The sequence below is a fragment of the Hemiscyllium ocellatum genome, chromosome 20 (assembly GCF_020745735.1).
Source record: "Hemiscyllium ocellatum isolate sHemOce1 chromosome 20, sHemOce1.pat.X.cur, whole genome shotgun sequence".
Classification (NCBI taxonomy): domain Eukaryota; kingdom Metazoa; phylum Chordata; class Chondrichthyes; order Orectolobiformes; family Hemiscylliidae; genus Hemiscyllium; species Hemiscyllium ocellatum.
In genome coordinates this window covers 1,862,863-1,875,961 of record NC_083420.1, presented here as the reverse complement: position 1 = coordinate 1,875,961, position 13,099 = coordinate 1,862,863, and the positions used below count along the sequence as shown (strand labels likewise).

General features: G+C 44.4%; 1 protein-coding gene across 2 annotated transcripts in view; it reads right to left on the bottom strand.

Moving 5' to 3' along the window:
- Positions 1 to 2,740: 2,740 nt before the first annotated feature.
- clec19a (C-type lectin domain containing 19A) overlaps positions 2,741 to 13,099 on the bottom strand; it is a 52,707-nt gene continuing 42,348 nt past the window's right edge. The window contains exon 5 of one of the 2 annotated variants that reach the window (XM_060840097.1): positions 2,741 to 2,769. In XM_060840097.1, coding sequence (XP_060696080.1) covers positions 2,759 to 2,769 — 11 coding nt within the window. In that variant the 3' untranslated portion in view covers positions 2,741 to 2,758. Of the gene's footprint in view, positions 2,770 to 10,474; positions 10,829 to 13,099 lie in introns of those variants that run through there. The other variant, XM_060840095.1, reaches the window with a different exon arrangement.

The following is a 13,099-nucleotide window of genomic DNA, read 5'->3' as shown; positions in this document are numbered from 1 at the left end:
GGAGGAGCCGGTGTTGGACTGGGGTGGGCAAAGTTAAAAATCACACACCAGGTTATTGTCCAACATGTTTATTTGGAAGCACTAGCTTTCAGAGCACTGCTCCTTCATCAGTAAGTAGTGGGGCAGAATCATAGGACACAGAATTTATTGTAAAAGATCAAAGAGTCATACAACTTATGCGATGTATTGAACAAGGTCATTAGTGTGGTGCTGGAAAAGCACAGTAGGTCAGGCAGTGCCCCTTCCGGGATTCCTGATGAAGAGCTTATGCCAGAAACATCAATTATCCTGCTCCTCGGATGCTGCCTGACCTGCTGTGCTTTTCCAGCAACACACACTTGGCTCTAATCTCCAGCATCTGCAGTCCTCACTCTCCCCGTGTGTATTGAACAAACCTAGGTTGCTGTTAAGTCTTTCATCTTTTAGAATGGGGTTGCAGGTTTTGATTCATTAATATGTCAATCCCAGAATTTCTTTCAAGTCACATTCCTGAGATAAGTTCAGGTTTTATTTAAAAAAAATGACATCTCAGCTCAGACAGTGCATTAAAGGTGTATGGTTAGAGTCCGTCTGTATCCTAACCTTGAGTCGGACTGGTTCTATTTCCAAAGTAGGAATTTATAAAATGTCACATGAACTAACTGTCTCACTAGTTACCTGATGAAGGTGCAGTGTTCCAAAAGTCAGTATTTCCAAATAAACCTATTGGACCATAAGCTGGTATTGTGTGATTTTTAACTTTGTAAAAACAATGACTGCAGATGCTGGAAACCATATTCTGGATCAGTGGTGCTGGAAGAGCACAGCAGTTCAGGCAGCATCCGAGGAGCAGTAAAATCGACGTTTGGGCAAAAGCCCTTCATCAGGAATAAAGGCAGAGAGCCTGAAGTGTGGAGAGATAAGCTAGAGGAGGGTGGGGGTGGGGAGAGAGTAGCATAGAGTACAATGGGTGAGTGGGGGAGGGGATGAAGGTGATAGGTCAGGGAGGTGGGTGGAGTGGATAGGTGGAAAAGGAGCTAGGCAGGTAGGACAAGTCATGGGGACAGTGCTGAGCTGGAAGTTTGGAACTAGGGTGAGGTAGGGGGAAGGGGAAATGAGGAAAATGACCTGGGAGTTGCAGTGGGGGAGGGACTCCCTGAGATTCTTGTAGAGAGAGGAGGAAAACTTCTTCAAGGCAGGCAGCCTTGCAAGAGGATTCGCAGTAGGGTTAAAATCAACGAGGTAAAAACAATGACTGCAGATGCTGGAAACCAGATTCTGGATTAGTGGTGCTGGAAGAGCAGTCCAACATTGGCAGCTCCACATCATAGTTCAAGAAGACAGGTCAGCACATCCTTCTCCACTAGGGATGAGCAATAAATACTGGCCCAGCCAGCGGTGCCCACATCCAATGAATGAACAAAAAATGCAATGCACCTCTGGACCTTCCCAGACACCAGTCCAAGGTCAATTCCTATCGTTATCATGTGAGACCCCCATCTATCTCCTGTGAGACTCCCACTTTCTTTCTCCTGTGAGACCCCCACCTATCTCCTGTGAGACCCCCACCTATCTTTCTCCTGTGAGACCCCCACCTATCTATCTCCAGTGAGACCCCCACCTATCTCCTGTGAGACCCCCACCTATCTATCTCCTGTGAGACCCCCACTTTCTTTCTCCTGTGAGACCCCCACCTATCTTTCTCCTGTGAGACCCCCACCTATCTATCTCCTGTGAGACCCCCACCTATCTATCTCCTGTGAGACCCCCATCTATCTTTCTCCTGTGAGATCCCCAGCTATCTATCTCCTGTGAGACCCCCACCTATCTTTGTCTTGTGAGACCCCCACCTATCTTTGTCCTGTGAGACCCCCACTGATCTTTCTCCTGTGAGACCCCCACCTATCTATCTCCTGTGAGACCCCCACCTATCTATCTCCTGTGAGACCCCCACCTATCTCCTGTGGTGAGGATTCTGGAAAGAAACCTCCTAGCCTTTGAGCAGACCTGTCCTCCACCATCTCCTGCCCCCTTTGGAATAGAGACAACAGACTGACCCAGTCCGAAAGCTTCGTGTCAGCTTGTGGTAAACATGACAAAGCTTTGCGTTTGTTACAGAAGTTAAGACCCTTCCATGTAACTGTAACAATATTGTATGCACAAGTTAATCTCTATTAGAGAACTGCAGACAAGCCACAGCTTGTGGAATTAAACATCCTGAAAAGAAAGAGTTTCACAAAAGTTTCAGGTGTACAAATCCAATTCCTTTGGGTCTCACAGAAAATAAATACCATTAACACTAGGCTAGCACCATTTCTTTATTCCCATTCAGTTGTCACAGCTTTTGTGATGCAGCTATATCCAGTGGAAATGTTCTGTTACAACTACAATAAGGAGAGTCCGCACCTTGTTATCTTTCCCACTGGTGCACAGTGTGTAGGAGAGTTTATCATCTCAGAGACACACTGCAACAACTCTTCAAAAACTTTCTCAAACCCTGCCCAACCCTATGACCTCTATTACCCAGAAGGCTGCAGGAGCATGGGAACTTCCTGTACTGTAAATAACACACCAGCCTGACATGGGACCACATGGCCATTCCTTCATCCTGAGCTGAAAATGTGTTGCTGGAAAAGCGCAGCAGGTCAGGCAGCATCCAAGGAGCAGGAGAATCGACGTTTCGGGCATGAGCCCTTCTTCAGGGCTGGAAAAGCACAGACCTGCTGATCTCCAGCATCTGCAGTCCTCACTTTCTCCTCATTCCTTCATCCTCACTGGGTCAAATTGAACCTAAATAGCAGTAATAAAGAAGAATTCCATCAGCAGGAGCTATGATTCGGAGTTAACTTAAGAAATTCAGGAAAGCATCAAAAGTTATGGTAAAAGCACAAAAATTCACAAAGTGAAAGGGCAGGTGAAATGATGGGACACACTATATTCCTGATGAAGGGCTTTTACCCGAAACGTCGATTTTGCTGCTCCTTGGATGCTGCCTGAACTGCTGTGCTCTTCCAGCACCACTGATCCAGAATATAAAGAGCAATGAGTGACTGAAAAGTTCATCAAAAATAAGAAGTGGGAGCATAAGAAAGGAAGCTAGCTAGAAATATAAAACTGGATGGTAAAAGTTTATATCAGCATCTAAAAAGGAAAGAAACTAAATTGTGAGTATTGATCACGGGAAGGTGAGAATGGGAAGGTAGTAAGTACCAATGGCTTTTGACAAAGGGAAATTATGTTTAAACAGTTTATTGGAATTCCTTAAAGATGTTACACAAGGGTAAAGGTGAACCCATTTTTCCAAAGCAGCGAGGAGAGAAAGAGGACTGAAGTGAGGGCTGCTGGGAAGGTCAGGGCTGATTTTTTTAGATTACTTACAGTGTGGAAACAGGCCCTCTGGCTCAACAAGTCCACACCGACCGTCCGAAGAGCAACCCACCCAGACCCATTCCCCTACATTTACCCCTTCACCTAACACTACGGGCAATTTAGCATGGCCAATTCACCTAACCTGCACATCTTTGGATTATGGGAGGAAACCGGAGCACCCGGAGGAAACCCACGCAGACACGGGGAGAATGTGCAAACTCCACACAGAGAGTTGCCTGAAGCAGGAATTGAACCCAGATCTCTGGCGCTGTGAGGCAGCAGTGCTAACCACTGTGTCACTGTGCCGCCCATAATAGACTGGAAAGTTGGACGGAGAAGTGGCAGATGGCTTTCAATCCAGACAAATGTGAGGTGATGTATTTAGGCAAGACTAATTCTCAGGCGAATTATACAATGAATGGAAGAGCCTTGGGAAAAGTTGATGAGCAGAGAGATCTGGGAGTGCAGGTCCATTGTATCCTGAAGGTTGCTGCACAGGTGGATAGAGTGGTCAAGAAGGCATATAGTATGCTTGCCTTCATTGGACGGGGTATTGAGTATAAGAGCTGACAGGTCATGTTAAAATTGTACAAGACATTGGTTCAGCCGCATTTGGAATACTGTGTACAGTTCTGGTCGCCACGTTACCAAAAGGATGTGGATGCTTTGGAGAGGGTGCAGAGAAGGTAATCGAGGATGTGTCCTGGTATGGAAGGTGCTAGCTATGAAGAGAGGTTGAGTAGGTTAGGTTTATTTTCACTAGAAAAAAGGAGATCGAGGGGGGACCTGATTGAGATTTATAAAATCATCAAGGGTATAGACAGGGTGGGTAGAGACTAGCTTTTTCCCAGGGTGAAGGATTCAATAACGAGAGGTCACGCTTTCAAGACGAGAAGTGGAAAGTTTTAGGGGGATACACATGGCAAATACTTCACACAGAGTGTGGTGGGCATCTGGAACGCGTTGCCAGCAGAGGTGGTAGAGATAGGCATGGTAGATTGATTTAAGATGCATCTGGACAGATGCATGAGTAGGTGGGGAGCAGAAGGATACAGAGGCTTAGGAATTGACCGACAGGTTTAGACAGTACATTTGGATCGGCTCAGGCTTGGAGGGCAGAAGGGCCTGTTCCTGGGCTGGACGTTTTCTGTGTTCTTTGTACATGGATTTCTTGAAGGTTTCGGATAAGGAGTCCTATTAAAGATTTTTGAACAAACTAGGAACTAATGACATAGAGTGTAATATACTGATGTAGATCAAGAATACCGTAGGTTAGATCGGCTTCAGTTACTGTTACTGTGTAACCATACCCACTGGGTAACAGTCACTGTTACTGTTTAACCATATCCACTGTGTAACAGTCACCGTTAGTGTGTAACCATATCCAGTGAGTAACAGTCACTGTTACTGTGTAACCATACCCATTGTGTAACAGTCACCGTAAGTGTGTAACCATATCCAGTGAGTAACAGTCACTGTTACTGTGTAACCATATCCACTGTGTAACACTCACTGTTACTGTGTAACCATACCCACTGTGTAACAGTCACTGTTACTGTTTAACCATATCCACTGGGTAACAGTCACTGTTACTGTTTAACCATATCCACTGGGTAACAGTCACCGTTAGTGTGTAACCATATCCAGTGAGTAACAGTCACTGTTACTGTGTAACCATATCCACTGTGTGTCAGTCACTGTTACTGTGTAACCATACCCACTGTGTAACAGTCACTGTTACTGTGTAACCATATCCACTGTGTAATAGTCACTGTTACTGTGTAACCATATCCACTGTGTAACAGTCACCGTTAGTGTGTAACCATATCCAGTGAGTAACAGTCACTGTTACTGTGTAACCATACCCATTGTGTAACAGTCACCGTAAGTGTGTAACCATATCCAGTGAGTAACAGTCACTGTTACTGTGTAACCATATCCACTGTGTGTCAGTCACTGTTACTGTGTAACCATACCCACTGTGTAACAGTCACTGTTACTGTGTAACCATATCCACTGTGTAATAGTCACTGTTACTGTGTAACCATATCCACTGTGTAACAGTCACCGTTAGTGTGTAACCATATCCAGTGAGTAACAGTCACTGTTACTGTGTAACCATACCCATTGTGTAACAGTCACCGTAAGTGTGTAACCATATCCAGTGAGTAACAGTCACTGTTACTGTGTAACCATACCCACTGTGTAACAGTCACTGTTACTGTTTAACCATATCCACTGGGTAACAGTCACCGTTAGTGTGTAACCATATCCACTGTGTAACAGTCACCGTTACTGTGTAACCATATCCACTGTGTGTCAGTCACTGTTACTGTGTAACCGTCACTGTTACTGTTTAACCATATTCACTGGGTAACAGTCACTGTTACTGTGTAACCATACCCACTGTGTGTCAGTCACTGTTACTGTGTAACCATATCCACTGTGTAACAGTCACTGTTACTGTGTAACCATATCCACTGTGTAACAGTCACCGTTACTGTGTAACCATATCCACTGTGTAACAGTCACTGTTACTGTGTAACCATATCCACTGAGTAACAGTCACTGTTACTGTGTAACCGTCACTGTTACTGTGTAACCATATCCAGTGAGTAACAGTCACCGTTACTGTGTATCCATATCCACTGAGTAACAGTCACTGTTACTGTGTAACCATATCCACTGAGTAACAGTCACTGTTACTGTGTAACCATATCCACTGTGTAACAGTCACTGTTACTGTGTAACCATATCCACTATGTAACAGTCACCGTTACTGTGTAACCATATCCACTGTGTAACAGTCACCATTACTGTGTATCCATATCCACTGTGTAACACTCACTGCTACTGTGTAACCATATCCACTGTGTAACAGTCATTGTTACTGTGTATCCATACCCACTGTGTAACAGTTACTGTTACTGTGTAACCATACTCACTGTGTAACACTCACTGTTACTGTGTATCCATACCCACTGAGTAACAGTCACTGTTACTGTGTAACCATATCCACTGTGTGTCAGTCACTGTTACTGTGTAACCATATCCACTGGGTAACAGTCACTGTTACTGTGTAACCATATCCACTGTGTAACAGTCACCATTAGAGTGTAACCATATCCACTGTGTAACAGTCACTGTTAGTGTGTAACCATATCCACTGTGTAACAGTCACCGTTACTGTGTAACCATACCCACTGTGTAACAGTCACTGTTACTGTGTATCAGATGCTTCACTGTGGGCGAAATACCCTGTATGATTGTATTTAATTAATCGGGGCATCAGTTTCTAAGTAGCTGGCATTCGTTTGGAGGTCTGTGTGTAACAGCACTGCAGGAACACCAGGACATGTGCAAGGTCAGTCCCAGGGGATAGTTAAATCTGCCGTTGTTTTCTGTCAAGGAGCTAAATGTGAAATCCCTTTTGCAATCTGATTGTCTACATGTTTTGACACAATCAGTTTTAACTGTGATCCAGAAATAACGCTAGCTGTTTAAAATAATTGCCATGTTTTGTGAGCTGCTCCACACACTAAAGATTCTGAAATGAATAAAACTGACCAGAAAACATCACATAAAGAACCCAAATCAGATCTGCCTTTAGCAATGTTTTGATGTTTTGGAACAGGATTACAGCTTTAGTTATGCAAAACTGCCAATTATTAAATGGTTTATTTTCGAATCAAACAGTAATAAGCTAAAAGCAGCAAACTGTACATGATAAAAATGATTTTAAAATTCAAATGCAGGCGCAGTCCCAATGTTTAACAATTAGTAATCAGTCACATTGTTCAACTTTGTAAATCTGTTTACCAGTTGCCCTCATTCCTTGCTAATCTGATCTTTATGCTTAACACATACTTGGCCAACATTGGAAACATATCACACCCAGCAACTTTCTTTATATCACCCAACAATTCCTCCTGTGAGTGACATTTATCAATCAGAATGTTTCTGAATTTGTAGAAATCACTGGAAGAGTACAGCATATTGGGTCAGTTCAGAAACATGTTTGGAAATGATGAGACTGATGAAGCTACTATTGTGTTCAGCCACACTATCACTTTCTTCATGTCTTGTGATATTTAACGCAAAATCTCTGTGGGTATTGAATGACTATTAGGGATATCATTTGGCACTTTGCAGCATCTGGACAGCCTTTGTCGGTATCGTCTGATTTTAATTTGCGTTCTGTCCACGTAACATTTCCTTCCCATCAGGCTGTTCTGGTCTCAATCTCAGAAGTTGGGCAGATGGTAAAATTGTGTGCGCCTGAACTGCAATATTTCACACTTCACCAGCACCTCTGAAAGATCAGGGAGATTACAATACGCCAGATATATGACGTAGAAATCTCTGTGAGATACAACAAGACAGGTTTCTGAATTGGATCAAACTCATAACAGCAACAATATGAAGATGGTAACATGTCTCAAGGTGCTTTACAGGAACCTTTTTACCAATAATATTTGACTCTGACTCACATAGCGAGATGTTTGGGCAGCTGAGGTAGATTGTAAGCAGCACCTTTTCAGGAGGAAAGGGAAATCGAGTGTCAGAGAGGTTTTGAACACAGCCTGTGATTGTGGGACAATTAAACTCAGAGATCCTGAAAGAGTTAGGATTGGAGAAGGGCAGATATGTCTGGGGCTTGTGGGGCTGCAGGAGATTACAGAGGGACATGGCTTGCATCTGAAGGAATTAGAAAACAAGGTGGAAATATCAACCTCGAGAGATTGTTGAACTCAGTCTAGGGGATGGTTTGTGATTGGCACTGGGTGTGAGTTAGGGCACAACAGCTAGTAGAAAGCAGGAGGCTAGCCAGGTTGCAGTGGAATGGCCTAAGTACAGAAGTGACAAAGGCACGGGCAAGATTCTCAGCAGGAGATGACTTAATGCAAGGCTGGAATCCAGCCTGCAGCCAGAAACTCATCTCACAATCAATTCACACAACAAAGCTGTGAAGAGTCTACATGTAACCCCATTGCAGCCTCAGAGAACTGACAGAGAAATTATAGCTAAGCCAGGAAACAGAGCTTGGAGTGGAAACTGGGCTCAATCTTCCCAATAGTTAGTTGGAGAATAATTTTGTTTGTCTGGTTCTGTGGACTGGGAGTACAGTGTGACAAGTTCAATATAATGAGGGGAAGGAGAGAGCTGCTGGTGAGGTAGGACTGGGTATCGTCAGTGAACATGAGGAAATTAACACTTGGCTGCTGATGGAACAGCACGTTGATGTGAAAGACGAGGGACCGAAGGTTCAGTCTCAGGTACACAGGAGAGAATGGGGCAGGAGCAGGAAACAGAACACTGTCAGCAATCCTCTGGTTATGGGGAGTTAGAGAGTTCACAGGTGACTGCCCAGGCTGGGCTGGGCTGGGCTGGGCTGGCCTGGGCACTGATGGGGTGGTCAGCTGGCAGAAAGGTAGAAGACAGATCAGAGAGGGGGAGGAGGGAAGGATTACCTGGGCCACAGTCACACACATCACTCACACTTTCCTGAGAGCTGCTCTGTTAATGTAGCAGGACCAAAAACCTCAATGGAGGAAATAAAACATAGAGTAGCTTTACAATGGACACAGGTTTGAAGCAACAGCCTGTTCAAAGGCCTTGGATAGGACTGGGAGATCAGAGATTGGGAATGAGCTGATCTGGGTGGTTAGAGATTGGGAATGGGATGGTCAGGGATGTTAAAAATTGAGAATCAGATGTACAGGGATGTTAGAGATTGGGAACACCCTGGACAGGGATGTTAGAGATTGGGAACACCCTGGACAGGGATGTTAGAGATTGGGAGTGGGATGGGTAGAGATGATTGAGAAGGAAACAGGATGGATTGGGAGGTTAGAGATGTGAAACTATTTGCTTGAATAGTCTTAGTGGAGTAGAGTTAGTTGAATAAAACTGGAGGTGAGTTGAGCAGAAAGAATCATGAACTATATCAATGAATATGGGAGCCTTCGAAGGGAACTTGACAGCTGTTCAGTGGGATGAGCCGGTGGGAGGATCCGGGGCAAGACGGAGAGACACACGTGAACAACTTGTGAACAAGAGTAACAAGAAGGTGGAGAAGAGTAACAAGAAGGTGGAGAAGAGTAACAAGAAGATGGAGATGCTGGGCTAATGGTCGGATACTTGGTAGTGTGGATGAGCAGAGGGATCTTGGTGTCCATGTACACAGATCTCTGAAAGTTGCCACCCAGGTAAACAGTGCTGTGAAGAAGGCATATGGTGTACTTGGCTTTATTGGTAGAGGAATTGAGTTCCGGAGTCCTGAGGTCATGTTGCAGTTGTATAAGACTCTGGTGCGGCCTCATCTGGAGTATTGTGTGCAGTTTTGGTCGCCATACTATAGGAAGGATGTGGAGGCACTGGAACGGGTGCAGAGGAGGTTTACCAGGATGTTGCCTGGCATGGTAGGAAGATCGTATGAGGAAAGGCTGAGGCACTTGGGGCTGTTCTCATTGGAGAAGAGAAGGTTTGGGTAGATTTGATAGAGGTGTACAAGATGATTAGGGGTTTAGATAGGGTTGACAGTGAGAACCTTTTTCCGCGTATGGAGTCAGCTGTTACTAGGGGACACAGCTTTAAATTAAGGGGTGGTAGGTATAGGACAGATGTTAGGGGTAGATTCTTTACTCAGCGAGTCGTGAGTTCATGGAATGCCTTGCCAGTAGCAGTGGTGGACTCTCCCTCTTTATGGGCATTTAAACGGGCATTGGACAGGCATATGGAGGATAGTGGGCTAGTGTAGGTTAGGTGGGCTTGGATCGGCGCTGTATTTTTCTATGTTCTAGGTTCTAACTTGTTCAGGCAACTTCCTGGAGCAAATAAGTGGAAGGTGGGAAATTGTGATAAGATTAAAAATACAATTATACTGAAAATGAAATAAAATGTAACATTCTACTAATGTGCTGAAGTGTAAACAGCAATGTGAAATTAAAAGCATCTATTTCTGAGCTCTTGTTAAATCAGAAAAAAAACATATTTTGAGAGGTTTATGACTAAATGATCTATCATAAGACAAATATACATGACAAATCTCAAACTAATACATTCTTGGAAACCAATTTGATCAATCAATCAAAAACAATGACCATACGTGGGACAGAAAGTCGATTTGGGAATATTAATGTTCTACACAATGCGATCATGGTACATATCAAAAAGACGATGATTAATTGAAGATTGAAAGTAAAAGGGCCACAACATGAGCCAATGGCCTTCTCTTTTAACTCAGAGAAGTCAATATTGACACTAAATGGTGTAGCACTTTGATGAGAACTTTGGAAAGTTGATTTGCTCAGTTGCTTTTGAACGTTTGAGTTTCGAGGCTGTTGTTAGAGAAATTCACTTCAAACTGAAATCCAAACAGCCCAAGGCACTCCTGGTAATTAATTGTTCTCCAGGGAAGGAATTTTACAAACAAATGGAAATTCCCGACTGCAGCGATTGTCATTCCAGGATCGGAGAGCTGAGAGTAGAAGAACAGATAAATACATATACTATATTTGATCTTAAACACATCGATTTTACCTCACAAAGCTGTTTAACATTATTCATTAAAAAAAGAGAAGGGTTTTGAAAATACTCTCACAGGGTCTGAAAGTTCCCATCAAGGCCAGCCAGCTTTTTCACATCCTCAATGGTACCTGACAAGGTGGGCTCCTCCTCCAGAACAGCCTGAAGAACTTGATGGTATCTCTCCCTCCAATTCTTCCTTCCAAGCAGATACAATTCCGCTGTGACACACCAGGAGCACAAACTCACTGGGACCCATTTTCAGACCAAGCCCTCCCATTGATAGAATCTCTCTCGGCCTAGCCCATCAATTCCACACCCAGGCCCAATCCAGAACTCTCCAGCTCCCTCCATCATTCATGTTGTCCTGACTGACACCCTACTGTTCACTCCCCCTCCCCCACACTGCCCCACCCCCTCACTGCCCTGCCCCCACACTGCCCCTCCCCCACACTGCCCCACCCCCTACACTGCCCCACCCCCTCACTGCCCCTCCCCCACACTGCCCCACCCCCTACACTGCCCCACCCCCTCACTGCCCTGCCCCCACACTGCCCCTCCCCCACACTGCCCCACCCCCTACACTGCCCCACCCCCTCACTGCCCCTCCCCCACACTGCCCCTCCCCCACACTGCCCCACCCCCTCAATGCCCCTCCAGGGCCAGGCTCTCAAACTATCCGCCTGCACTCGTGCCCCCCCCCCCAACCCTTGTATTCCCCTAAACATTGCAAGAACTCTTCAACTTTAAACACAGTGTAGTTTTGAACGCTTCCTGAAGATATTTTATCAATCAAATGAAAAGTGTCAGTATTCCTCTATCCCTTTTCTCCAAATCAAGGCCATTCATCACTGGCATCGCCCTAGGGACTTGCCCTCAGCCTGACCTTACCGTTGTTTTATTTCTGCTGTTTTTTTAATTCAGAGTTTGTAATCGAGTGCGTAGCCAGTGTGGTGGAGGAGAGTGGTGAATTGGTTCCCTTTGTACAGTACATCTGCTTTCCTATACCTGAGCATACGTGACAATAAAAATCTAAATCTGAATCTTCCAGAATCAGGGAAGCAGCACATGATGCCAGTGCAGAGTGGGAGCATAGCAATTACACCCTCCTGATGCCAGGCTGCTCTAACCTTGTGCACGTGGCTGTGTTTATACCCTTCAGAATTCAGGAGTCATATAAACCCCATGGCCTACCCAGTCCTCTGTGTCTGTCACCCAACAACGGAGATTAAAGTTACCCACTCAAACTGCAAACTAGTTCACAAATTGTATATGAAAGCAATAAAAACAGAAAATTCTGTAAATGTTCAACAGGTCAGGGGCTTTTCCAGAAAAATAAGAGCAATGTATTTAAAGTAAAATAATGTGTTTAAGATACACGGACTGAACAAAGGCCCAGGAGGACCAACCAAACATGTTGTTGATTATTTACTTTCTAACCTTTCCAAATCCCTAACCTTTTCAAATCCCAGATCTTTCCAAATCTCTAATCATTCCAAAAGCCATTCCAAATCCCTGACCTTTCCAAACTCTTAACCATTCCAAAACCCTAACCATTCCAAACCCCACCTTTTCCAAATCCCTAACCTTCCCAAATCCCTAACCTTTTCCAAATCCCTAACCTTTTCACATATTTAATCTGAACCTATCTGTCCCCATCTCTCCATTTCTAATGTGCTCTATCACTTTACCAGCTTTAACCCTTTACCAACCTTACCCTTCTGGTCACTATCATCGGTTTCACATAAGGGCTATCAGGTCTCTCCACATCTCCTCTTTACATAACATCTTGAAAGCTCTACCAATGGCTTGTCTCCTTATGGGGCATGGACGGCCACAGGATCTAAAATAGGGGGATACTCACTTGCAATGAAGAGATCAGAAATTTACAACTGGGTATGGATACAGGGAGTTCTTTTATAATGCGATGGTTGCGTTCCCGCTTTAGAAACAGCGCTCAAAGTGTTGGTGAAGTAATCGCGTTACAGCCAACACACATTTTAAAAGCTTGCACTTCAGAAACAGTGTTCCCAATTTGTCAATTGTGTTTCAGTGAATTTACATTAATGAAACACACATTATAACGGAACGACCTGTAGTTTAGGTGAAATGGACCAAAAGTTGGCAGATGAAGTTTAATGTGGTTAAGTTTGAGGTGGAGAACTCGGAAGACGACTTTTTATCTAAACAGCGAGTGATGTCGGCTGCTTTGTTGCAGAGGGAT